This window comes from Neolamprologus brichardi, chromosome 5 (genome assembly GCF_056152115.1).
Source record: "Neolamprologus brichardi isolate AB-2024 chromosome 5, ASM5615211v1, whole genome shotgun sequence".
Classification (NCBI taxonomy): domain Eukaryota; kingdom Metazoa; phylum Chordata; class Actinopteri; order Cichliformes; family Cichlidae; genus Neolamprologus; species Neolamprologus brichardi.
In genome coordinates this window covers 10,777,177-10,804,425 of record NC_142108.1, presented here as the reverse complement: position 1 = coordinate 10,804,425, position 27,249 = coordinate 10,777,177, and the positions used below count along the sequence as shown (strand labels likewise).

Sequence of the window (27,249 nt, the reverse complement as noted above, 5' to 3'; positions counted from 1 at the left end):
CCCAAATCAAACCTAAAAAACAAAACAAAAAATGAGCTTATCTGACGGGGAGACAAGAGCAAATGTTATTCATCAGGCCATCCTTAAACAATTAGCTGAATGGCAACAGCTGTGATTTCTCCCAGGACACAAACCAGAGAGTGGGAGAAATCATCACACACTAGTATACAGGGTTTTATCTTTTGATTGTTGGAGTTGCCATAGACTTAAACACCAGCTAAAGTAGACAGATGTTAGAAACACTTTAGGTTTTTCACACAGCTGGGAGCTTATCATAAGTGGTCTTGACCTGAGCATCAGTTGTACAGAGAGACTGACTAGTTCAACAGTAAATTTCAAAAGAATTTTTATGTGTCAAGTAGAATACACACTAGCAACAGGGTGGTAGAAACACGGGAGAAAGGTAAAAGTAATATTTATTGAGCACTGAAAAAAAATCTTTGAATGAACATTAAAAAAAAATCATGGAAAAACTTTCCACGTGATTAAATTGCTTTATTTTAGTATTATGCAAATCTGTTATTCCAACTTAATATACTTGAGTTGTACTAACTTAATTAATAAAGGATTCATTTACTGTAGTTGAGCCCAACTAAATTTGACATAGTGGATCGAACCCATGCAAATTACGTTAGTCTGACAAAAATACTCGAGTGTTCAACAAAGTCTAGAATCAGGTTAACATAACATTTTAAAGGATTTATAAGAAGTTCTACTCCATCTATCTCTCAACTTTATCAGGGTTGATAGTGCGGCAACAGTGCGGAAAGCTATGATTAGCTTGAAGGCTTGATACAGAGTTCTCTTAACATTTTTGTCCTTGATAGGTTAAACAACAATAAATAGTGATAGCATACGCATGGAGTGTGTGTATGTCTCTTATAACCCCAGTGGTTTTCCTGTGGTTTGAAATCTCATGGGATCTTGTGCATTTCGAGAGTCAAGGTAACTAACCAGTCTTACTAGAAACATGAAATTATTTTGTTCAAATTACAAGTTAGACTTTTGTAAATTTAACAACTTATTGAGTGAGGTACTCAAAACATGGTGGTGATAATGATGATGATGATGCCCTGATGGCTCATTTACTTTGTCCAGCTAGTGTAAGTCTGAACTGGCAGTTAAGCTCCTAATGTCGCCACTTTGGTCACCAAATGTTTTCATATTGAGGTGTGAAAAAGGCCATGCAAAAGCAAACAGGCAACATCACTGTTTATATTGTGTATTTCTGTATGAAAGTCATGTAACAATATCTTCAGACCGGTAATATGTGAAATTATAAAAAAAAAAGTTGTCAAAAGAAAAAGCAAATGATTTGTTTCCAGAGGAAATTAGTTGTGCTTTGAGTACTGCTGAGGCTTCCATCATTCGTACAACATTTGGCAATAGATTTGAAAAAGACGGCATTATGTTATGTTTTTATTTAACAATGATAAAATCCACATTTCAGAGTACACAATAATCTCACAATGTATTATGAATAGCAAATACACATAGACACAGAGACTGCAGTTTAAGATATAAAACTAACCTAATATATAGTGCAAAAAAAGCCACGTCAGGTACGCATTTCAAACTGACATTTATCACCATTTGTAGTGAGAATACAACACACCGATGATTTCTTGACCTACGGTTTTAGTGGTGACATCAAAAGAAGCTTTATTTACAGAGTTGTATAACATTACAGTAACAGCTGGAATAAAGTGATGTCTCCTTTGGTAGCGGGCACAAACAGACTCGCAGGCTGCTTAGACATCTGCAGAAAAATGAAGAAATGAAGAAGAAATGTAAAAATAACTGCTTTTCACAATAGAACAGTGGATTATTCACGTGCCTCCCTTTCATTAGTGTTTTATGCAACATTGAAAGATATAGGTGATGTAAAACTGCATTACTTTTACTATACCTTATATATATCTTAGCTCTCAAACATCAGTGGACTTTCCAAAAGCGGTGCTTTGTACCTGAGAGATAATAATTAAAAAGAAATATTTGTGACTGGTCACAATAGAAGATTCATTACTGACATTCAAAACCACACATGTAAGCTACAAAGCAGCTTACAAGCAGAAATGAGAATGACTTCACTGAGTGGTAAATACATCTGTGAGTGATTTATGACCAGGTTGGTTTTAACCAAATGACCTTTTACTCAGATTCGTACTGCACCTTGCTGCAGGGCAGATTCTTGCTGTGATCTTTTGGTTTGTGCTTGGGTTTGGGTGGAACTGGTGGTTGGGTTTTTTTTGTGGTTCCTGCAAGAATGCTTGAAGCCTCAGTCGGCTGAGCAATCACTGACTCCTTAACAGTGATTACGTCCTCCACCTCTCCTCCGATAGCAGAGTGGTAGCTGTGACTGGAACTGCTGAAGCCGCTTACGCTCTCGCCTGACGACTCTGAGCTGTCCACTGGAACAAAGAAAAGTTTCTTTGTTAACATTGTAAGTGCATGATTGGTTGAACTGAGGAATGATCAAAGTCTGCCATCAATTATGTCACGGGACAAGCTTCTTCCGCTACTACATAGTGGTGAGAGAAAGTTCCTAAATATAGCCGACAGCTGAGGGCCAAACAGCTTTTTAGGAATTAGCTTTGCTATTGAAATACCGTTGGCTCTCTTGAAAAGAAATCTGCCCTGATCTCTGACCTTTGGCCCCATAGCTTGTAGAGGAAATTCTCTGAGGCTTGAAACACAATACCCTGATATCTGGTGTATGACCTGTTCAGGGGTCATCAGAAACACTCTCATAGCAATAGGAAGTTTTGGGGTACATCAAGGTATATACTTTTCTTCTGGTTCATTTAGAAATACCCTCTTCATTTGACTGGTCATTTGACTTTGTGTAATAAAAATGTATCACATACTTTTTACTCCGATCAAAGTTTCACTCACACAATAAATGCTGACTTCCACTCTCTTGGTCAAGATCGTCCTCCTCCAGGGCTCCTGGGGGTGATGCATATCGTCCAAGGACCCCTGCAATCACCTTCTGCTTTGGGCCACACAAGTACCCCACAGGGGAGAGGGAGCCCCGTCCAGAGGACGAGGAGGAAGAAGAGCTGCTCCTTGAACCAGCGGACTTTGGCCGCCCTCCTGGAAGCTCATCCCGTGATGCACATGATCCCACAGAGAACAGGCCTCTGTTTTCTGCAACAAGAAAGAGTGTAAGGGTCTGAGAAGTCACAAATTTATTTAAAAACATCAAATACTCACCTCTCCCCATCAGTACGTAGTCAATGGCTCGATCATTGATGGCTGCCTCACTGGGCTGAATGTCCATAAAAGGCTTGTTTCCAATACCCAGAAACACTCTCTCCTGCAAACGAACCTCTAAAAAGATAACATGTGAAACCATTTGTGTAATTCTCAAATGGTACATTCATTGACTAATTGTGCAGCTAGATATGCTGCGCTGGGTTTTTTTTTTTTTTCTTTTATGAAATGAGTCCTCCAAATGTAATAATTGGTGTGTGTTTATATGTAGGTGCCATACCTCTGTTGTGTATAGCCTGTTCCCAGAGTATCCGTTCCAGGTCCCTGGCCCAAGCCTCCTTCACTTCACGGCTGGCTGCTTGCAGAGTGTATGTGTCCTGACTTTTCCTCTTTCTGAACCAGATCTCAAAACACAAACCGGTGTCACCGGTGTTTTGTGTCATTCCTATGTCAGAGGTCTGAATACAGAGAAAGATAATGTGTTAGATTATAGGTTTTTGTAAATACAGCAAGCAGTTTGGTACATTTGTAAAACCACAGGCAAATATCCAAGTCCTCTTGAGGAGTATCAGTGTGCCAGACAGGACTTTAAATAAAGAGCTGAGCTGTGTTAAAATAGTGACTCTTAAGTAAGGGTACTTGCAAATTTTCACAAAAGGACTGTTTTTATAAGTTGCAGCTCAAGGTTTATGGGTATATTATTGCATATTATTGAATTATTCAGAAAAACTTAGTCAAAATATTGTGACTGCTAATTGTTTTTGATATACACTACTGAGTATAGTTCTATATTATGTGTCACATTGGATAAAGGTTCCGGTAAAGGTCAAGCTGGTTTGTGTGCGTTGCAAGTCTTCCCCTTCATGTATGCAAAGAGGAAATTCTCCTAAGTTATGACACCAAGTGGAAAAGCTGTCACTATAACAGTCATTTGCAGTTTGCAATAAGTAATTTTCTAGTGACTTGTTATAAAGGGGAAGTTTCTTGAATGAACTTTTATTTGCTGTGATGAATCACAAAAAAAATCTGCATTTGAAGCACTTTGCATGCGTGTGTGTTTGCGCAGTACGTGTACCTTGAATGACTGTTTGTAGATGTACGTGTCATTTCCAATGTCAGTCTTCCTTGTCTTGCTAAAGAGGACGAGTTCTTGAAAAAGGAAAATGTGACGGAAACATTTTTTCTTCCTAAAAGTTACCAAAAACTCATCCTGACGAATCAGCTGCCCTTGCTCCTTTAGATTAACCTGTAGTACACAAAAGAGTTATTAAGTGTGGCTCAGTAGGGTCATTTGCAATGCTGTACCCATCAAAAATGCAAAAAACTACATTTTAAATGTACGATCCTTTTTATAATTATCAACCTTCTAAATTCAGCTAAAGAAAAAATTAAATAAATTTAAGCAGCAAAGCAAGATACTGAACTTTTTAACTACTTTTGACATGAGAGAGGTCATCAAGTTCACAAAATAACCCACAAAATTCCTGTGAATCTTCACCCCCTCTGTCTGGGCTCTCAGATAATGGAGCTCCAGACCACCACGTCCTCCACACACACATCACCTCACTTTGGATTCCTATGAATGAGGCTAATAAATTCTCCTTGTCAATCATATCCTAGCCTCTCCTATGTGTGTTCTGTCTTAACAGTGCTATTGCACAACACCAAGAAATGATGAAGGTTTCTGAGTATTTATATTTACCTGCCTGTACCTGTTTCCCTACTTTGCTGCTTAAATTTCATAGATGTTGCACAACAGCATGACAAACCAGTGTACATTCATACTATATTTTGTAATATGCATATAACACTTAAAAACCTCACATCTTGTAATCATGATAATCAAATTACACAGAATTAAAGCTAACGCAACTAGAGTCCTTCTTACATCACAGTGGTGGATGGCGTCCATGGCCAGCAAGTTGTTGCCATGACGAAGCTGGAAGTGGATGACCTCAAGGGCTGCCTTTAGCTCAGCTATCTCTCTGATTTGTCCCGGATCGCACTCCCTCATCATGTCCTGCAGCAGCAAACTGTACTTACTAATGCGCTGCACAGGCTTCAACAGGTATGACCATAAGTCCATTTTATCCCTCAGCTTCAGCTGCTTTTGCTGGTACAAGAAAAGAGGAAACAAAGCAGTATTGTTATAAAAGGTCTAGTGAATATCTGTACAGGCTAAAAAAGGTGTATGACATGGTTAAAATCATGCGTGTGTGTGATGGGACATTGGATGAGTGAGATTAGAAGAACATTTTTTGAATAAATGCCTTTTATAATGGCAAAATCTGTCAGTTTCAGTCAGTCAGTTTCTCCACCAACATAGCTTTAAAGGAATTCTCATAAAATCCTTATTACAGGATTTGTAATAACTATATCACTTTACAAACCTTTAATGAGGTGCAGTCAACACCTTAACTAATTTAAATATGACTACATGTGTACCTCTGAATTGCATCCAGCACTCCCTATTACATCACTTCTTGCAAGTCCCATTCAGTCCACTAGCAATACAATACAATACAATATTGCAATGTATTTGGAATTTCAGCATTGCCTTAGAGGACAGATTTGTCATCTCTTCTCCAACACTAGATTTGAAGGGTCTACGTTTTGACACATCTTCTGCTCTAATTACACATGCACGACTGCAAGTGGTCAGAATGAGGCATCTACTGGGCAATTTTAAAAAAAAAACTAAATACAAATACAAAAAATAAATAAAATACAAAAAAAATAGCACTAGAGAGGTCCAGAGGTATACAAAGAGATGTTTTTATTCCTGAAACAACAGCGTTTTTTGATAGCATCCTACATAGCGGCTACATATCTGTGGCATCCTGGAGACAAGGTCCACATTTGTGATCTCACCTTGAAAAAAGCCTGCCCGTGATTGATCAGGAGACTGTCAGACTGGGGCTTGTTCTTGCTGTAAAGGGCATACAAAGCAAAGCTTTCTCTCTAAAATGGAAAATAAATGCAGATGATTAGTCGGGACTCTGTGTGGAAGTATGTCACTACATCACAAGCAGTGTACCATAATTCCAGTAAATTCTTGGAAGCTAAAGACACGGGCATACAGTCAGGACACATTTGAAAGCAATTTTATTACACATCACATGGGAAATTATTTGTTGTTTGAAAACCATGAGGTAGTACTAAACATTAAACAGCTGCCAAAACTTACACCGATTGTGTCATGGAAAAACTAATGATTTAATGATTCAAGAAACAGTGTGTATACATATATATATATATATATATATATTACAGGTGCAACAATACTCATATCGATATTGAACCGTTCGATACAGTGCTTTCGGTCCAGTAGGCATATGTATCGAACAAGCTGGCAAGACAGAAGCTAAGCTCGTTGCAACATGGCAAATTGAACGTCCCCCACCCTCATTCAGATCCGGCGTTTGGAACTATCTTGGTTTTCATGTGACGTATGACCCTGAAGTTAAGCGCGTCATGGACAAAAGTAAAACAGTATGTCGGATGTGCCACGCAATGCTCAATTACATTGGTGGGAACTAGTGCATTAGCGCAGTTAGCTCGTTAACGTGTTGACGCCGTCCAGCCCCACACACGGGGAGATCCACGGTAACTTGTTAACGGAGATTTGCCGCGTTATGGCGTTAATGTCATTTTAACGAGATTAACGCTGACAGCACTAGTGGGAACAAAATGAATATGACTGCACATTTATGCGGACATCATTGTAGTGCAAAGACAAGTGGAAGCAGACAAAAACAACAAGCACGCATGCTACAAACTTTACCCGAGTCATTTAGACAGCCGTTAGCACACGATTCTCCTTATGGGGACCTGATATGTTTAATATGCTGCTGAGAATATAGCCCAGAAGAAGCGTATATTATAGCTTTTATTTTGGAAAGAGCCATTTCTCTGTAATAAACTCTCTTTTCCAAAGATGAGTGATTTCTCGATCAGATAGATGTATTTATTTTTTATTATTTTGTTGTTTCAGCAACATTAAATTTAAAAACTGTACGTTTGAGTTAAAATATATATTTATAATTTTAATGAATGACAAATTAAAAAGGCATGAACATTTTTTGTATTGAAAAAATATCAAACCGTGACACCAAAGTATCGAACCGAACTCCCAAGCTAGGCGAGTGGCTATATTAAAATGTTTTAATATAGTTTATTTTTCTTAAAGCTAGACTTTCACAAATGGCACCTACGTGATGTAGAAAGCAGCGTCCTATTCTGAAGGGTTCATTCACACAGCCCTCCAGCTCATTCAAGAAGTAATGTCGGTGGAAGTCGTGGAGCTTTTCTAAGTTACCAAAGATGCTCCCCCTCTGGCCCCTGAGATCCTGAGGGACATCTTCCCTCTCCAGCTCAGGGAAGTAGTGCTCTCGAACATAACCCAGAGCCTTCACATACTCCCTCTCTGTGGACAGTAGCTCCTCCATGATCCTCCGTACTTTCCTGTTCCACATGCAGGAAATGAAACCCAGGTGAGCTCAGTTTTACATTGTGTGTGCGTGGGTAGCATGTCTTCATACGACAGTATTGCTTACTGGGGAACATTTGGGTAAAACATTTTAATATAGTTTGCCATATGTTGGACACCATCTTGCTCTAGGTTACAGGTGAGGGAGAGGGTTACTTACAAAACAGTGCAGCCATTGATTTCTGTTGGTGTGAGTAATGTCTCTGGAGTCCTGACATCTTCAGGTTCCCGTCTGGAGTCTATACATCCTTCACCCTTCCCTTCATTGCTGTCTCTCGGTGATTTGCTGATCGGGTTTCCTGGCCGTAGTCTCTTGTTATGGGGAAAAGGGTGATTTTGGATGGGCTGCTGATTTTGTTCCAGTGACTGTGTCTTACTATGACAGTGCTTGTGACTCACATTTAAAGGCGAAAAGCCAGGAACGCTCGTCAGATAAGAGCAGACATGTGAGCCTTCGCTTAGGGATCGACTTAAAGGTTGGTGTGAAGGAAAATCCTCGCTCCCTTTCATTGAGTTTACATCTCTTAGATCTGTCTCACTGTGATGCTCTCTTGGCCTCAACTTGCTCTCTTGGTGGGAGTCAGTGTTTAGAGAGAAAGAAGTATTTTCTCCATTTTTATCAGGTATTTCTGGTAAATGCAGCTCTTTAGACTCTTTGTTTTTGCTCTCTTTGAAGTCGTTGCAGTTGAGGCACACAGCACTGGTGCTAAGCTGTTGGGTCAAGGAATGCTCTGCCTCTGCTATCACACTCCCTTTCTCCTCTTTCTCCGTATCTCCATGTTCCCCTGGAGACTTTGCAGCTGTGGTCTTCTGGATCTGGTTCTTATCTATGTATTTTTTCTTCTTCTGCATCTCCTTAAGATGCTGCCTGACTTCTCGGCACTGGGCCCAAGCTGCATTCCACACTCTCATTGCTGCCGAAGCCCCTGATCCCAAGGCGCAGGCTTTAGCTTTCACAGCCTGGAAGTGAGTGGTGGAGAATTCACCACCTAATCTCTGCTCATACATTTGGAGTGTACTTAAAGTCAGAGCTGGGTAACACCCCTGCTCTACCTGCTCCAAAGAATGACTGCATTCTTTGGCCAGGGCACATGCCTAGACAGAGAGAGTGAGTGAAAGGAAATGGAAAGTAATCAGTAAAAATGTTTACAAGGGGGAAAAGGACATTAATAAAAATTGTCAGGAGCAATGACAAAACACAAACCTTTTCACAAAAGGCGTAAACGTGCACAAGCGCGTCCAGTTCTTTGGATCTCTGTTGTGCACGCAGCATGAAGTCTTCTACATTAGATCTGAAAGTGTTGACGAGAGTTTGAAAAACATCTCTTGCAGGGCTGCTGTCGCTGGACTTAAAAATGCCCTCTGCCTCTGCAGCTAGGATCAAGGCGTTCTGCTGTTTTTCCTGTGATAAATGATGAAAATGTTAAGTGAAATCAATTTCCTTCCGCTTCTGCAGTTTAACGATATCACTGATATCAACTTTGATCAGCCAAAAGAGGGCAAGTTTTCTTATCCTTAATTTTTTTGCCATTACATAGAGGTGATACCTTCGACTGAGTAAGGAACATGTGGAAGTACTCCAAATCCTTTTCAGTGCAAGCCTGGGTATCATCAACTGGGTAAGAGTCCTTCAGTCTCTGTTCACCTTCTGTGCTGAACCACATCCCAGCCTACAAGACACAAAGCCCTGGTTATGCGGTTACACTTTGTACATGTGGCTACCAGCTGTGAGTTTATCATCGCATAACTTTTAGATGTTTAAACACATATTGAAGATTCTGATATTGTAAACAGACTAAGATTACTAGACATACCGTGGTGATTTTGGCCTCCACCTCTCGAAGCCTGAAAAGGAACTCCAGCTGTTGGAGGGACTCGTTTGATCTCATCACCAGTGTGTGGAGCTTCTCCTCCACTTGGTTATAAAGACTTGTCACCGACTCCAAAGCGTCTCTGCAACACGAGGAGAAAACATTTAAGACTGACTGTGAGGTTGCGTTTGTCATGCAGGGAGGGAAATGGCTTTTTAATCAGAATCACACCAGGCAGTTTTTGACAGCCATCAGGTGACACTGTCCTTGTTTTATTGTTTTGTTTTTTTTTATTGCAAACCCAATTCTGAAACTGTTGTTAACACTGCATAAAATGTAAATAAAAACAGGGTGCAATGATTTGCCAACCTCATATTTGACCCAGACTAGAACACAGAAAAATGTTTACTCCCAGTCTAGGAAAAAAAGCAAGGTCGTTTTGAATTTGATGACAGCAACATGTTTCAAAAAATTTTAAGAACAGGCCATGTTTAAAACTGGGTAAAATCCTCTCTTCTTTTAACAACAGTCTGTAAACATCTGGGAACATCAAACTGAGGACATCAGCTGCTGGACCTTTGGGAGAAGAATGTTGACCCATTCTTATCTGATATAAATTACTTGGTTGCAAAACAGTCCTCGATCTTCTTTATCGCATTTTTCATTTATAGCTGGCAGAAAGGCTGAACTGCAGGCAGGGCTCTTCTACAATGACAGACTTGCCGCATGCATTTTTTTATTGTCTTGCTAAAATACAAAAGGCCTTCCCTGAAAAAGACTTACTTATTCTTTGTTGCTCTAATACATGTGCATACCTTTCAGCATGGATGGTGCCTTATAGATGTGCTGTCTCAATGTTTGCTTTTTTGTTTGTTTTTGATGGGTCACTGCTATTCAATTCAAAACGTTCAATATCCATCTCAGTTCAAACATTTCATGTTTTCTGTGTTCTCTTGCGAATAAAATAGGACTTTATGAGATTTTCAAAATCACCAGATTTTTGGAATTTGTTCGTATGAAAGAAGCACGCTATAATAAATGTTCAAACTAAAAAGTATTTTAAAACACAATAATCCTGTTTTGCCACAGCTATTTTTTATGAGTTTAGTGGTAGCTGCACATCTCTTTTTGGGCCTTTAAGTTAAGACAAATAAAATCTGTTTGCTCTTTAATTCTAGTTTAAAACCACAAATAAGATTCATGCAGTTTTTACTGGGGTGTGTTTTTTATTTTTTTAACAAGGCAAAAAGCAATTAAAATAAATAAGTTTAATACTCATTATTCTATGATTTATGGTAACATTTCATGGATAACTTACTATGCCTCCTGCTGGTAAGTAAAACAAATGAAACTAGTTGTTGATATTTAATATAAACAACATTTTACAGCCACCCACACAGCCATGCAGCCAGCAGTTTTTTTGTTTTCACTTAGTTGGAATAATTACAGTAGAGATATTCCTAGGACTGTGTAGGCATCTAAAAATGATCATTAATTGACTTCTACCTCACATGCATGTCGTTTTTTTCCCATTAGGGAGGAGAAATCCTACATGTTATCATTCCTATTAGTAAAGTTTGGTGATTCCCAGGATGGCTTCACCCATTACCCTTCCAAATGCAATGTGCACATAAATTTGCCAAGTATGGTAAGTGCAAATAAAACAGCCCTTAGATTCTCTATAGCATGTTATATAGATTAATACAAGTTAAAAAAGAAGAACATCATTCATTGACAAATCATATCTGACACCTGTAGTCCTCAGATTGTGGAAATTTGAACTCTTCTTTCTTCATCCTGGCCAGAAAAGCCCCTCCTTCCCTTTGCAAAGTCACCAGTCTAGCATCTTCCAGCATTTCTTTCATTGAAATCCTCTGTTCTTCAATGCATTGCTGCACTTCCTGTTTTATGCAAAAAACAAAGCCAAAATGTAAGCATGTGGTCCATACACCAATCTAATAACAATACAGTATAAATATATATATGTTACCTGAGCTGTGTCCATTTGGTTTCTGTTATCCACCCTCTTAATGGCCTTTTGCAACAAACTGTCAGCTCCTCGCAGGTCAGTCATAAATGAAACCAGCCTCTGAAATAAAACATGTTCCATTGTGTTGAACTGAGAAGCTTTGTGGAAGAGGCAACGTCGCGTGGAAGCAAAAGGAGACAAACTGAGTTAATTTTTAAAAAATCTGCAGACACTGGAGACCAATATCAGTGGTTAAATGCTGTATTACTTTAACATTCAATTTGCTTTAAGTATTAGGTATATTAAGAAATATAAATGGTTTAAAAATAACTGTATTTAAAAAAATATCTATAGCTGTCTACAGGTAGTTCAATTCTTTATTTTCTTCTTCTTGGGCTGGCATACTCCTCCTTCCCCTCATTTGCACACTAATACAGTGAAATATTATGTAATTTATGGTATTGTATATGCTACACAAAGTAACTGACCTGTGTGTTAAAGCAGAATGGCCTTGGTTGAGACTCAGTGTTGAGTTTTATCCATAGCCAGGATAAAATATCAGCCCCTACTTAATGTGAGCAATTAACATTATAATAAATAATCAAATTCATCATTCAGATAAGACTTTGGCCTTTCCCATGTGACCACACCCTTCCTGCACTCAAAGTACAGCACATCAGATATCATGTATGCTCCGGGTGGTTGGCTGGGTGGGAGCCTAATTTCAATTGTGTTGAATTATGGTTGAGCAACTTTAGTCACCAGAGACCACTCCATGGGTTTTCAGAGTGAAGTAGTTAGGATTCAATACCACCAGTAGAGCAGTTGTGTAGACTTAGCGTGCATTTTTAGTACCTGATGGAACTGCAGCCACTCGGTGTGACTGTAAGTGAAGGTACCTCCAAAATCAGAGGTTAGCTGGGAAGCTTCCACCGTCTTGTTTAGGGCTTTCATAGTGGTCACCAAATCCATCTAAGAGACAAAGGCAAGCACTTTGTGAATAAAAGTTACACTTTTATACTGAATAGGGAAATGAAATGTTTTGATGTCTGACCTGCAGACCAGGCTGTTTTTCAGGACGCTGACAAGTGTCTTTATCCATCAGCATGACGATACTGTGGACAGCATGGAGAGCTTGCTCCTGAAGCAGAAAGAGAACAGGTTAGGGGAAGGCTGCTGAGGGTTATTAAGTGGTACATGTCTAAGTATCCTGCCTTTTTTTCTCACTTACGGTAAAACCTTAATGACCACAGACCTACAGTGCAATTTGTACTGTGCACAAGGCCAGACTATACCCCCAGACCTGTTTTTTCCAGTAAACCAAACACTCCCCATAGTCTTTGCATCAACTTTTTTCTGGCATGTGCATGCAGGATTATTGTTTTAACCTGGGCCATCAATAGAGCCTTGTAGAGGTGAAGCGGGGGAGGCTTCTTCCTGGCATTGATGACCAAAGTCATTCCCAGCTCTCGAACATCTTTCCTACAAAAACAAGTCATGTTAGAGCGCATTAGGAAACCAAATCACAGTGTTCATTTAGCAATAAAGACCAGATTTAAGAGCTTTTGGGCTTTAAGTAATCCACATCTCAGATTTACATTAACCTCTTCATCTGACACCTACTTACCCACATCTGACACTTAGACCTTAAACTTTTTCACAAATTCACAAAAAAAAAAAAAAAAACCAAAGAAAAAAGAAACCTCTTCTTTGCTTATCCCAATGTGAGCCTACATCAAGCAAGGCTGTTATTTCTGTCAATGCGCTGCATACCAGACTGCTGGCAGCGAGCCTGGCTGCAGACTGTTGTGGTGTGACTCTTTGCTGGGGACAGCACAAGGTCAGCTTTCTGGTAGAACATCTTTGCATCAAAACCTTTAGTTAGTGTAAACAAATAAGCCTGCTAATTTGTCCTTTGCTAGACCAGTAACATGGCTAATGTTTACTGGCCACCGGTCAGTAAACATTAGCCATGTTACTGCCAAATGATCTTAAGGCGCTATATGCAGAGGTCAAATCTGTGCTATATTAGTTGTAGAACTGTAGCTATACAAACTAATTACCCATAGGAGAACAGTTGGTGTGGATATGAGGTCATGCATAATATTATTCACAGCTTCCTTCTGACCACTGGAAATATTGAAAATGATATGCTGCTGCCCTCTTGTGGTAGAACCTTTTCATAACATAATAATCACAGGCACTAAATGAAAAGCCAGCAAGTATTTTCCTCTTCTGGCACACTGAAGACATCAGCTTCCCATATGTTGCAAAGCACAAACTCCATTCTCGCAGGTTTGTTAACTGCAGAAATGTTATCTTTTTTTCTCTAGAGATACATCTAAGTCTTTCAGCACTGTACCTTGGTATAGAATGTAAGTAGAGCAGTAATTCACAAATGCTTTGTGCTGACACAAGAGGGGACGTCCACCCCATCCTGTCACCATGGACCTCCACAACTGCCCTGCCAGTCTTGTCCCTGCTGCCTGCGGATGGACATGATGGAGAAGATGCTTTTAATAAATCCATGAAGTGGTAAAAGTTTTCTTTATATGAATTTTCAGTCACAGGAATTCAGGGCTACATTAAATTTAACCTTTTATGTTTAACACTGAAAACTGAGGCGTCACTCGCTTCTGCTGAGCTTTTTGAGGCACGTAATAATTATAACATCTGATCCATCACATCTTACAATGACACAGAAGCCGCTGATGTCATCCTCTGATCAAATAAGTTTAATCGGAATAAAAACTGTTTTTACCTGTTAAAATGCTAAGTCGTCATGTTGTGTGCAGTATTTGACTTCTTAGGTACAAAAAAGAATTTTGAAGCATACAGTAGCAGAAAAATCACATTGCAAAATAATATATTCTCATGTCATACACTAATAAGTGCAAAATTACCTGGTAAACACACAATCCCCAGTTCAAGCAGGCCACTGATCCTCCTGAAAGCTGACTCTTGCGAGGGATGCTGAGTGTCAGAAGAGGATATACTTTCTGTCTTTAAGTTGTGGAGTCTGGTACCCGGCCCCTCTGCGGTGGACAAAGCTTCACTTCTGCTCGGCTGAGAATCTGACAAAGCAAAAATATATTTATATATTTTGAAAGTTTTATAAATGTGACAACTCAAAACATGATTTTTGGCAGCATGAAAAATGATCATATATTTTTAATTATCCATTAGACTGTTTTTTATTGAGGGACTTTATTCTAAGACCGTGCAGCGCCTTCCTGTAAATTGTCAGCTTCATTTTCTGTGCAGTAACCTTTGCCCTTTTATAACAACAGCAATTAATAATTTTCCGAGCCATATCTTTAACATGTTTAAAATTACACAGCTGCACAGACATTCACAGACCACTTCTAAATACTGGACATGGTCTTTATAACAAAACACAGCGGCGGTCTGACTACTAAATCTTGCTTTTACTAGTTGGCCTCCTCTTGGAGCCAACAAGGCCTCATCTGTCCTCTCTCTCTTTGCCACTTTAACAGCCCGTGACAAGCATGTCTCCAGTCAAGATCTCAACTTGCCCCTCTGAGGGCTTGCGGGCACATGCCACTGGGTGCAGAGGATAGAGAAACTGCCTTCTTGCACGTTATGCTGTCTCTCTACATTACAAGAATGCTCTGCTTTTTTCTTTCTACCCAGTGGGTTCAGGCCCTTTCTTTCGCTGGGGTGCAGCATGCTATTTCCTTTCACTCCCTTGATAATGGGAATGACATAAATGTGGCTGTACTGCCAGAGAACCCAGACAGCATTGGGAGAATCCCTAGAGGAAGATCATACTCAAACCTGATCTTTAACCTTTGAACCCTCTTTTAAAGAGCCTTTGTGAACTGTGACCTTCACTGGAGCACATTCCTTCAAACACGCGAGTTCACTCCGTCTATTAAGCTCAAATGTTCTGAGCCCCTTTGAACATGGAGCAACCGATCATTTTAATGGCTGTTTGCACAAAATAATAACAATGTTGTTGAGTCGCATGGATGTTATCCCTCACTTACCTTTTTTTAGACACTTCTCTGTTTCCAGTTTCAGAGTTTCCCCATCAAGTTGAACTTCTTTCCTACAGTGCATTAAGTTCGTGACTGTTTCAGGGCAAATATCACTATGGCTCCTGTTGTTGAGCTTATAGAGAAGTGGCCTCCCTGTAGGAGTTTCTGAGACAGCGGACAAAGACCTCACTTTAACTTTGTGCTTGCCTGATGGTTTCACATCCTTCCCCTTCTGGTGAGACTCCAGGTCACCATCAGGGGTCCCCGAGGACACATCTGATACTGGATGCATAAAAGCACAATGTCCTGATGGGTGAGAAATAAGTTTTGTCTGAACTCTCTGACTTTGGCTCAAACCAGGGGTTGATTTCAAAATTATGGGCGACTCCTTCATGAGGTTTTCCGGCTCACATTTACTAGGAAGGTGGGGCTTTAAGTTTGCTGGTGTTGGCTCATGGTAGTGTTTGCAAGGGAAGGGCTCATTACCAAACACAGGTTCCTCACAATGGTTACAATAGTTTCCTACTTGGTCTTTTTGAGCACCAATTTTAGCCTTAGATTTTAACTCCCCATCTTCAGTCAGGCCAACCTCCTCCAAGGCAGCCAGGAGGTCTACACTCCCTTTCTCAAAAGGCACTGGATTTGTCAGTGCCGCCAGGTATGAATCTCTGTACCTGCACTTCATGTCTTCATCAGTGAGGTCCTGCTCCAGCTTCCCTTGGCTGCATGGTGTAAAACGCTCCTCTGTATATTGAAGCGTGCGTCCGCAGGGAACGCTATTCCCAAGCGGCACAGGTGGGGGTGGTCTAACAGGTTTGAACAAAACTGCATTGGTTGGATTTGGAAGCCTGTCTCTCTGTTTATCCACAAGCTCTTTCCCTTTGTCGATATCCACCAGGTCTACATAATCACCCTCAATCTCTTGATAGTTATGACTGTCCCAGGTATTAGGAGAAACCCAACCCACCGGCTTGATTAATGGTTTGGAGCAGGATTTCGGGGCCCCTCTTTTATCTTCCATTTTGACAAGTTTGGAAGAACAGGCTGCGGGTCTTAAGGATGCTGACATCCTGTCATTTGCTGAAAGAATCGTGGCTTCAACTGGTAGGGTGGAGGAGTTGAAGTGGACGGGAACTGAAATCTGCTTTGGCTCAGGGCGAGATTTCTGACAGGTGGGCATGATCTTAGGCTTGTCTAAAAACTCTGGAATTGCGATTTTGGCCCACGGCAACTTAATTACACCTTGGTCTGTGCAAAGCAAACACCGTGACAAAGGAGTTCCGTCACGTCCTTCGTTGATGTCCCGCAGCCAGTCTTCGGTGAAGATGCAGGGATAAGACGTTTCAGGGATGGGGGTCTCCTCCACTTCTCGACATCCTTCCTCCAGAAGACATTTGAGGACGATGCGCGCCGCTTGTTCCCCAAAAGGCTCCACTTGAAGATAGAAGTCTCCAGGACGCAACAGCAAGGGGTTAACGGGCGCTAACTGGATGACTGTTTTGTCATGGAGACAGAGAGGCCAGCCCTCACAGCGGAAAACCACATCAGAGTATCCAGCCTAGGAAAAAATCAAATAAGGTTTCTTACAATGCAGTTTTGTTTCTAAATTACTGTCTACTTAATTCACTGCATTGCTGCATTGATTATTTGGTTCTGTGTTTCCTGCTTATAAGTTTGGACATCTACAGTAAATCTTCTGATCATACTGTAAAACTGAATTTACCACTGGTGTAATTTGAGGCATTTATATTCATGTGGGCATTTGATGCTCTGACTGAGCCTAAGTTTTCTATACAAAACAAAACAATGTCTACAGTATGCTGTAGCTTATAAATCACAATTTTTATTAATCATTTCTATACAGTGAAAAAGACGTTTGCAGCAGCGGAAGTTTGCAGGGTAGTCTTTATCACTTGGACAGTTGACACTATTTGAACCCCTCAACCTTTTAACATATGGAAGATTTCACAAAGACACAAAGATATGATTTCTACTCACACATGCTGCCTGTTGGACACTTTCCAGCACATGTTTGGAAGGAATCAGGAAGTCCAGTAAACACTGCAGAGCATCACCATGATAACGTTCCTCAATAGTGCGAAACAGCTGGCAAAGGACGATGGGCGCTGTGGCCTCAAACGGTGGGAAGAGGGCCGACAGCACACTCTGGATGGACGAGTCCAGAGACTCTGGGTTCTGTAGGAGAAAAAGAGATGAAGGGCAGTCAGATGAAGTTTGGACGTCTACAGTAATGCAGATGCCAGTCTGTCACTGTGGATTTGATTTTCATTAAATTTTCTGGTATTTTCAGCCTTTTCACAAACTTTGCTATTTTCAGTTCCACGTGTGGAAAACGAGTACACCGTGACCATAAATTACAAACTATGTCTGTTTAGACACAACTTTCTTCAAATAAGGTATTTGAAAGAAAAAAGTCTCAAAAGCCAAAACAGGTCAACAACAATTGCTGTGGAAATGCCAAATTACGAGACAGACCTGCTCACCTTCACTGTCCTGGGTTTGAAATCAGTTTAAAAAGTTTTTGCTGTCATAAAGAAACAGATATATTATTTTCTTTATGAGTTCACTGTTGGGTCAGTGAATTCTTATTCAGTCTACTTGGGTGATTAAAGGCAAGAACAGCACAGAAGAAAGCATGAACAAGCCTGTTCAAAAGGATTTCAATTTTATTATGGAGATAATTAAGTCTGTGCTGTATGAGTATGTGCAACTTGTTTCATGTCTAGCCAGGATACACTTAATTTGAGCTGGTATATTAGCAGCAGACCTGGGTCGGCATCTGATGTAATTGAAAATGACAAAGAAGCATATGGTTTCATAAAGATGCCACTGCATATGACACCATCTTATGTCAGAAGGTAAAGTAGCAGCCTGTAGGCAGACGTCTGCTTTTAGTAATCTTGCGAATGCTTGCATGGGCATTCTACTAGGACCAGCTGTGCCACAAGTGAAGTCCATCTAAGCACATGGAAGCTATTCAGATGAAAAGATAATGTCTTCAAAGCAGTTTTGGTGCACCAACCGGACTATAAGCCCAGTTTTGAGGTGGTGATGACTAGAGACGTGAAGCCTGTCAACATGGCTTAGTACAGGGGTCGGCAACCTGCTGCTCCGGAGCCGCATGCGGCTCTTTAGTCCTTATATTGCAGCTCCGTGTGGTTTGGGAAAATAAATAATAAATTAGAAGTATTTAGCTGAAGTGTATTTTATTTGTGTTAGTTCTTTTTTTAACTTGTAGTTCTAAATTGGAAGATTATTGTGATATTGAAATATAAAAATACAATTATATTCTTTTATTTTTTTCATCGCTCAAAATAAGCGTCACACTCGCGGAAGCCGGTGTACCCGCCGAAACGCCGTGCATTTATCGAGACTTTATCGGTAGGCCAATTGTGGACCTTTGGATCCACATAATGTCAGCAGCTGTTCTCCACCGTGAACTATGTTAAAAACAAACACCGCTCACGCCTCACAGACAACAGCTTACAGTCCTGCGTAAAGATGAAAGTGACTTCGTACAGCCCCGATTTGCAGACGCTGTGCGCGGAGGTTCAGGAGCAGAAGTCCCATTGTAAAGATACCACGGCAGACCCGACGATGTTTCCATGAGCATGCTTTTCAGCATCTTTTTATTGACCACTTTTCACACACGGTTGCTGTACGCATACAGCCGGCTGTAGCTTTTCAGTTCACAGCCCGACACACACCAACACAACAGCATAGATAGCACAGACGTTAAGGTGGCGAGGCGTGATGGTGTGTCCGCCTCCCCTGCAGCGGCACTGCAGACCACGCCCCGCCACACACATTAACCAGGTAAAATACATATTTAGGCAGAATTTTGCAAATATCTATTTTTCTTTTTTTAGCAGCATAGTGCTTTTTTTCCAATTATTTTCAGGTCAGGTCAAGGCTCCAAAAGCCCAAAGGCGATATAAGGGTGGCGGCTCACAACAGTTTTTGTTTGCTACATGGATCATTTTAGTTCAGCTGGGTGTCTTAAGAGTTCAAAATGAGTTAATTACATAGATGTCAAAATGTATTTGCGGCTCCCAGTGTTTCCGTTTGCGTGGAAATTGGGTCCAAATGGCTCTTTGGATGCGAAAGGTTGCCGACCCCTGGCTTAGTACAACAGTGTTTGGTACTGCAGATACTCTACTGTTGGTTTGATGTATAAGTACACCAGCTGCATGAAAATGAATCCAGAGTTTTGTGCACAGATGTAACATTTACATGTAGCACAATATATAAATAAAGTAAAATAAGTTTGAAAAAGAAAAGACTATTATTGTATATTATATATTAATATATTATGCTATTATTATATTATTATATACAGAGCAGCTGTATCACCTGGTCATTAACCAGAGTGCTGGACAAAAGGGAAGTTCCTCTAGCATGTGATAAAAGGTGCAGCAATGTGAACTTCTATGAGATGAAAGAAGAAAAGTCATGTGATTGCCAAATTCTTGGGAATCATCGAGGGAACACTTTGGATACACTGACATATGCATCTGACTGAAAAATGAGAACTTCAAAAGTGAAAACCACTTGGGGAGACTGACCAGCATTGATTTCCACATTGCTAACTTGGCTGGAAACCCCATGAAATACAATGTAATATTTTTATAGTGTCTCAAGATTATTAAATATAGTGCTCTTCACAGTCTTATCTCATGCCAGATAGAGGTGAAATGTACAATTATTCTTCTATCCAGATATCCTAGAACTAAATCAATGTTTGGTAATGAAAAGGAAAGCCATAATATTCATACCGAGTTGATATTTGAATATAAGGACTTGACACTTCTTTTGAATCTGCATAGATATCAGTCGCTAATCACAGCAGGTATGTTATTCACACAATCACTTGTCAGTAGCCTGCTGTGTTAATCTCCCAGCCCACAAAGGACTCTGTTTTTTAGCCCCTTCCTCATTTAGGTTGATGGCCTGACCAAGACCAGAGCGGCTCAGTGTAAACACAAGTGCAGGAGCTTCAAAGACCTCACACTGGTTTACACTGAGACCATTTGGCAGATGCAGATACTTGCGAGCAACTTGGACATTAAACATGCAAAACAAATGTCATAAAATTCCAGCTGTTTATAATCCATTTGGTATTTCAGTAAATCTTTCAATTCTGTTTAGTCTTTGCATTCACAAAACAGGATTGCACATACATAGTGAATACAAAGTGACTGAAATGTCTGTGAAATGAGCTAATGTTGATCTACTGGACTCATGACAAGATTTCTGGATGTAAATCAATACCAATATTTGACCATTCACAGTGCTCTGAGTCTATGGAGCCTTTGCATTCCCTAAGTAGAAAAGAATGCTTTTCTGATTGTGCACATCTGTCACAACAGATCACGAAATGGAGAGCAGAATACCTTTTAGGAAGGCTCTTAAATGGTAATGCATCACAGCTGTTTTAGACTGACTGCAGCCACTACTGTATTTCTGTTAGTTAACAGTAAACCTGTGGTCATGTCTAATAAAGCACGGCTCCCTGAACTTACTTTGCAGAGTTGAAGACTTCAGGTTCTCAGGGAGGGCTTTATTTGAATTGGTGCAGTTTTGCACGTGTGCTCTTTCTTATGTAGATGATAGATTTCAGGTTATATTCCACAAATTTGATAGAGTTCATCCACTGTTGTGTAATGTGACTTTAAATCATTTCCTCACTGCAACGGAATCATTCCAAGTCCCTTCTGTTGAATTGAGAAATAAACCTGTGTTTTTTGTTAACACTAGCTAAAAAAGAAAACTTCCCTGACTGGAAGTCATCTCTATGGGTGGTTTGGCTAGCAATATTTGCATGAGAGAGACAATTTTACGATTTACTAATCATAGCTCAGCTGGAACCAGTTCAGACTGGCTAGCGAGTCAACTCACTTCTAGTGCTTTGTTGCTCCTACTGGTATGTGTGCCTACCAGTGCCAGAAAATGTTCTAAACAGGTCTGAACTGTGAAAGATTCATCATTAACATCTGTCAAACAAAGCAAAATGTGTCTGTGTGTGGTATTGGAAAACATTATTACAATAAGGAAGTTATAATCGTAATTTGCAGTCACAGCAGCATATGCAAGTATAATCTTTTTCAATATAATGATAGTTAAACAACCATCGATCCATGCATCCAAAGGTGTGGTGGGTCAGACCTCAATAGAGGGACAGCCATGCATTTTCTATGTTGAACTCACTAAATTGCATTATTGAACATGCTTGTGTATCTGTTGCTTTAGTTTACATAGAAGCCAGTTTTCAGCTACACTGCTTTTAATCAACATCCTCATGTTTCGGGTTTGTTTTCTACTGTCTCTTTCCTGTTTAGTACGCTCTTTGTGTCACCTTCCTGGCATTACAATAGACTCATATCTGTTCCTTCAGTCTGTTTTAAATATCCAGGCAGAGTCTCTTTCATGCATCATTATGGCATTTTTCTTTCTCTCCACCATCTATCAGTGTGCAGTAACCAGCTCATATGACCATAAAGCGTCTTTGCTTTTCCACCAAGATATATTTTATTTCCAGAATCAGCCAGTGAAGGGTATTCAGTCAAGCTTAAATCCTGAACTTTCATTTTGAGATTGTTGTTTTTGGCCAGCTGAAAACATTCCAACACTGCCTCTCCTGCATTTTCTAGACAAGGGGATTTCCTATCTTGTGATAATTGTCCATTGCAGCCTGCGATTAAACTCTAGAAAGAGCTTCAGTCTACAACAAAGGTCATTGTTTGACCTGAGCTGACCTAACCACATGGACAAGAGGCATTTCTTATAAAGGTTAGCTCTTTCTTTGTCTTGTCTACTGCCCCTTAGGAGGTTTTTTTTCAATGTTTTGTATAGAGAATAGCAAGCATTATGGCAAGTTTCACCATATTGCCTCAGGCTGGGGCTAACAAAAGTCTTGATCGACAACTGAGCTACTGCATAAACAACCTGTCAAGGTGAGTACTGCATTGTCATCAGCTATATGGGTCAAAAGATGTAATTGTGATGGAGATTAACCTTTACTAAACTGGCGCAGCTTTTGATGCGACATGTTGAAAGAGTTTGGTTTATGTTTTCGTTTCTGACTGTTCATCACATTTTCTTGAACTCCTCATAAGAGATAGGCCGTCACTGCACCTCCAGGGTTAACCCAAAACATAACCAAAAGTGACAGTTAAGACTGGCCAGTATTTCCTGACAACTGCCTGAATTCTGCACGTTTAGTCTTGTACCTGAGAGCCTCGGATGACACACCACCAACTCAGTCATGAGAAAAGACAAAAACAGCGTGGACACAGTAGGCTGAGTGCCTGTGACATGTCAACTGAAGAAATGTTGTCATGGAAAGAAAAAACACAGCACATAGTAGAGCTAAAGTGAGTCAGCTTCATATGCAGGTGTCATCTTCCTTTCTCTTTATTTCACGGTTCAAAAACGATTGCGTTTTGCAGTGTACGCTTTACTCTGACTACTTTCACACGGAACCCAAAATAAAAACGATTTTTTGACTTCGAGCCATCATCATCAAAATGAGTGTTAGTCATGTCATAATGAAAACCATGTTCCCAGTGTCTCTGAGTTACTCCCCCTCCTTTTCTACTATTTCCTTCTGTCTGTTTGGTGATGAGACAGAACTGCCTCTGTGTGTGCTCTAAGCCTTTCTAACTCAGTAGAGGGGCTCCCACGGATAAGCCATCTTAAAGCCTTTTAAGATGAAAAATCCCACATGAGGCAAAATTACTACATCGCGTTGTTTCTTCCGCTAAGAGTAATGTAGAGTCCCATAAATACATTTGTTCATTTTGTAGTTCAATAAAGAGTGTATCAGATTTCCAGTCCTTACTCATGGTGCTGTAGTATTGAACACTGGCAAGTTTCCACAGAACGTGGGTGAGCTTTCACAGATAATCCATTAATTGAACCTTAATCTGTAAATAATATAAGAATGAACAAGTCCAACAGCTTATAACTTGAAGAGTCAAAACAGCACTGCTGCAGGCCGTCATGCTGAAAATATTTGCTTATATCGTAGGACAATGAACCAAGTGTGTTTGAATCCTACGTAAATCTATGCCGTCATCTCTTCTGAAATCACAAATCCGCGTTTCAAAATCCTTATTTGATCTAGGGATAAACCTGGATGCTTTAAAGTGCGCCATATGACATAGTTTCTCTTTTTCTTTCATGCCACCACAAGATCAGACAGCACAGACTTCCCATGACCAGTAAAGACATACAGCAGTGACAGCCCTGTGTAAAAACAAGTGAACCAAAAAATATATCTATGATAAAGGTTCACACAGGGACTTTTTTTCTGGCACAATGTCACCACAGCTGATTCATTCATGAACCGCTCCCATTTAACATGACTAAACAAAACCTTCTGGATCTGAGCCTTCTTCCCGAAGCCGGATCCTGGCTTCAAAATATCGAACATAAAATTCAAATTATTTAGTATTTAGACAGTGCAACACAACACACTGGCTCCCAGTGTGGAAAAGGTACTTGTACTGTTAGAAGAAGTGTTGTAAAATGTATTAAGCCATATGACAATTTGGATTTCTATGTCTGTGAGCTTGCGTATTAGGAGTGCAGTGCAGTAACATCTGCTGCTCTTCATTCTTGCAAGGTAGTATGAGGGTCTTCTGCGAGTTCAAAGAAATGCAAGTCAAACAGAGGAAGTGCAATCTGTGGGGTTTTTTTTTCTGTACCGTTAACAAACTGCATTTAAAATTAATTCATGCAACTGGAAAGCCACAGATTGGGGAGGAAATGGCAATGTTGCAAAAACAAACTTTTCTAGAGACAATGCGTAATGAAAGCTGGCCTGCGAACAGCCGAGGCACTGACATTTTTCCTTGAACACTTGGCTGGGGCTCTGTTTTGGAAATACAAGTGCAAAGCCTCTGTTGCATCTGACCCACTTTTGTGATACAGAGATGATAGACACTCTGAAAATTCAGTCCACAACTTCACGACAACTCTCAGAGCCTTGACGTGCTGACTGAAGCAAAATGAAATCTGTTTTGATCATACAGTTCCAAATGGCAGATGTCTGTGATTACCCATAATTTCTTCATAAATCAAATGAGTTCATTTTCCCAGTCAGCCTCAGAAGAGACTTGGCAAAAATTAAAATCAAGTTGAGCAGTGTGCAGTATTAGCTAAATTAAAAGGGGGGAGTGACCCAGGAAATCCAAGTCCAGTTTTCTGCCAATCAATCAAAATCTGGACACTCGCATCGCATTTCCACAGAGTTTGAGATGATGTACATGCTTGTGGCACACTGATAAATCAGCACTTTTGAGTATCCTGAATCTGAAAGTTGATATATTATATAGACTTAAACGCCTGGAGCAGATCCAGTAACTTGTGGTTGTTTATTTTGCCAAACCAACAGTGAATAAACACCAAATTCTGCAGTTTCCTGTAGGTTTATGGAACATTGCAATGAGCATCATTCATTGCACTGTTATATTTTAATAGTCCACAACGGAACTATTTCCTTCCAGTATAAATGCCCTCGTGACTATTTGATCGTTTTAACGCCCCCAAAATTTAAAAAAAAACCCATAAGAACTCAGATAAATCAATTGTCTCTACCAGCACAGCACAACAGCAACGGCAGACAACTAAAGCAACTATATTAATAAAATATTTAGTGAAAAGAGGCATAATTATTTTTCTCCTGTGAAAGCTAAACCTGTCATTGTTTGCTTATTCTTGTTAGCTAATCTTCTGCAACTGTTACTGTTTTGTAGAAAGTCTGCTCGCCTGCTGCCTCCACATATGTTTTTATAAGACGAGAGCAAGTCCAAAGCCCAAGTGGAACTCTCATGTGCACTTTCATAATTTGCATATATTTTAAATACAATTTTATCACTTCAACTGACAATAGAAAATATTGTCTGTCCCGCAGTAGGTAACTGTGTTTACTGTACACTAAAGGAACACATAACACATGATTCTGTGAGGCCTCAAGAGGAAAGTTCTTGACCTTGATAGTTAATAAGTGACTCTTGGTTGTACTTTTCATGATTAACTAAATGCAAATACATTGCACACCAGCGTGCCACAAGTTGGGCTTTTGTGATATTGTAGAGAGTTTAAACACAATAGGTCTTGCACAGTGCAGCAGTTTAATAAGTGAGACTCTGCAGGCTCATGGCATCAGTCAGGCATTAAGTAAAACAAACAGTTACGTCTTTGAAAGCTGGTCAAACTAGCGCTGCAGTGGAAGTGAAGTCGGGGCAAAGTACAGTGGTGGCCGCCACTCGCAGTCAAGTTTGTACTTCTTTAAACATCCTTCCTTCCTGCTGTAAAGCTATCACTTACGCTTGGACAGATGTTATGGGTCAGACGGATTCCCATGTAAGAAATAAAAGTATATTCCATAAATATAAAGGATAAATGTGAGACTGACTAAATATATTCCAGGTTACCAAAAAAAGCCATGCTCCAAGCAAGCATTTAGGGATTTTTTTCCCCTTTTTTAAAAACAAATTTAATAGCAACAGCAATACGTAAATAAAAGTTCAAAGAAACCACATCCTCCTACAAATCCACCATCAGTGTTCCCCATCTTGTGGCTTACTCATCGTAATTAATTACATTCTGTTGTGACTGGGATTAGATTAGTCCCCTCCTTTCTTTAAAAGCTCTACGGTTTGAACTTTTTAAAGAGCCAACCGCCGAACTGGAGAATTCCATTTTGTGCGCATGCAAAGCAGTAAAATAATTTATACATCGAAACACTCTCCACTCACTCAAGTATGTGTGCCGTCCGCATCAATTAAGTCCAAATCAAAGGACTTAAGGATGCGAGACAAACGACAATGTGCCTCTCTCTGTCACTCTCTCTTTGTTGGTGTGCACACACTTAAAAAGCTTGAGATGCTGCTGGCTGTTGATGTGAAACGGTCCCACCAACTGTGCTCGGGATTACAAAAAGCTTTGGAGAGAGCACTCACATTGGGTTTTGTACTCCCTTTGTGTGCTACAAAGATAAAGTTTCATAAAAGACGAGAGCAAAAAGTGTGCATCATTACCATGCACAGAACTCTCCAACTAGAAAACAAAAGTTGAAAGGAGGTAAAATGATGCCCTGCGTGTAAACTAATGTATCAGGCTTCCAGTAGCCCACACACACACACACACACACGTACACATAGCTGGCAAAGTCACAGAAAGAAATTCACTTGTTCACTTGTCCAGACCAGAAATCACACTCTGAGTTACTGGGTCACTGGAGCAGTTTAAATCTTAAACCAGAAAGTAACAATGGACAATAATGATACTCGGGAGGGAAACTTGGTGTTACTTTACCATATTTGCGGGAGCTTCTCCTCTACAAAGCAGAAGGTTTTGTCATTTTTTGGACCCGGTAATCCTCTCCAGACAGCCTCCTTTGGCTTTGTGCAGAAGAACTTGCCATGTTTAGTTCATCAGCAGTAGAAGTTGGCTGAAGTACATCCACATGACAGTGAGTTGCCTTGTTTGAAAAGTAAGTAAAGTCAGTTCCATTCTTCGCAGACCTTCCCCAAGTCTGAGTGTGTGGCACAGAGAGACGCAAATTGTCGAGCTGCCCGTTGATTCTTTTTCTCTTCTTTTAAGTCTGTTTCGCTTCTACGGCTACTCTGAGTGTTTGGGAGTGAGACAGAGAAAGAGAGAGAGAGAGAGATCGAAGTAGAGGGTGTCTGTGAGGGGGTGGAGAAAAGCATTCCCTTTCAGAGGAAAACCCCCTCG

General features: G+C 40.2%; 1 protein-coding gene across 3 annotated transcripts; it reads right to left on the bottom strand.

The window, feature by feature from the left end:
* Nucleotides 1-1,268: 1,268 nt before the first annotated feature.
* quob (quattro b) lies at nucleotides 1,269-27,224 on the bottom strand. 3 transcript variants are annotated; one of them, XM_006784491.3, is made up of 24 exons: nucleotides 26,830-27,221; nucleotides 17,485-17,682; nucleotides 15,496-17,044; nucleotides 14,389-14,559; nucleotides 13,848-13,971; nucleotides 12,874-12,967; nucleotides 12,540-12,626; nucleotides 12,341-12,457; nucleotides 11,507-11,605; nucleotides 11,269-11,417; nucleotides 9,520-9,658; nucleotides 9,253-9,375; nucleotides 8,910-9,107; nucleotides 7,866-8,800; nucleotides 7,431-7,680; nucleotides 6,088-6,177; nucleotides 5,105-5,329; nucleotides 4,292-4,462; nucleotides 3,497-3,674; nucleotides 3,217-3,333; nucleotides 2,896-3,150; nucleotides 2,173-2,411; nucleotides 1,910-1,967; nucleotides 1,387-1,759 (listed from the first exon to the last, which is right to left on the bottom strand). In XM_006784491.3, the coding sequence occupies exons 1-23, from the start codon at nucleotides 26,830-26,832 to the stop codon at nucleotides 1,929-1,931; spliced, it is 5,550 nt and encodes a 1,849-aa protein (XP_006784554.2). In that variant the 5' UTR covers nucleotides 26,833-27,221; the 3' UTR covers nucleotides 1,387-1,759; nucleotides 1,910-1,928. The 3 variants fall into 3 exon arrangements, with proteins under 3 accessions (XP_087696763.1, XP_087696762.1, XP_006784554.2); XM_087840636.1 differs by having other exon boundaries at nucleotides 1,385-1,759; nucleotides 2,896-3,333; nucleotides 26,830-27,222; XM_087840637.1 differs by having other exon boundaries at nucleotides 1,269-1,967; nucleotides 2,896-3,333; nucleotides 26,830-27,224.
* Nucleotides 27,225-27,249: the final 25 nt, after the last annotated feature.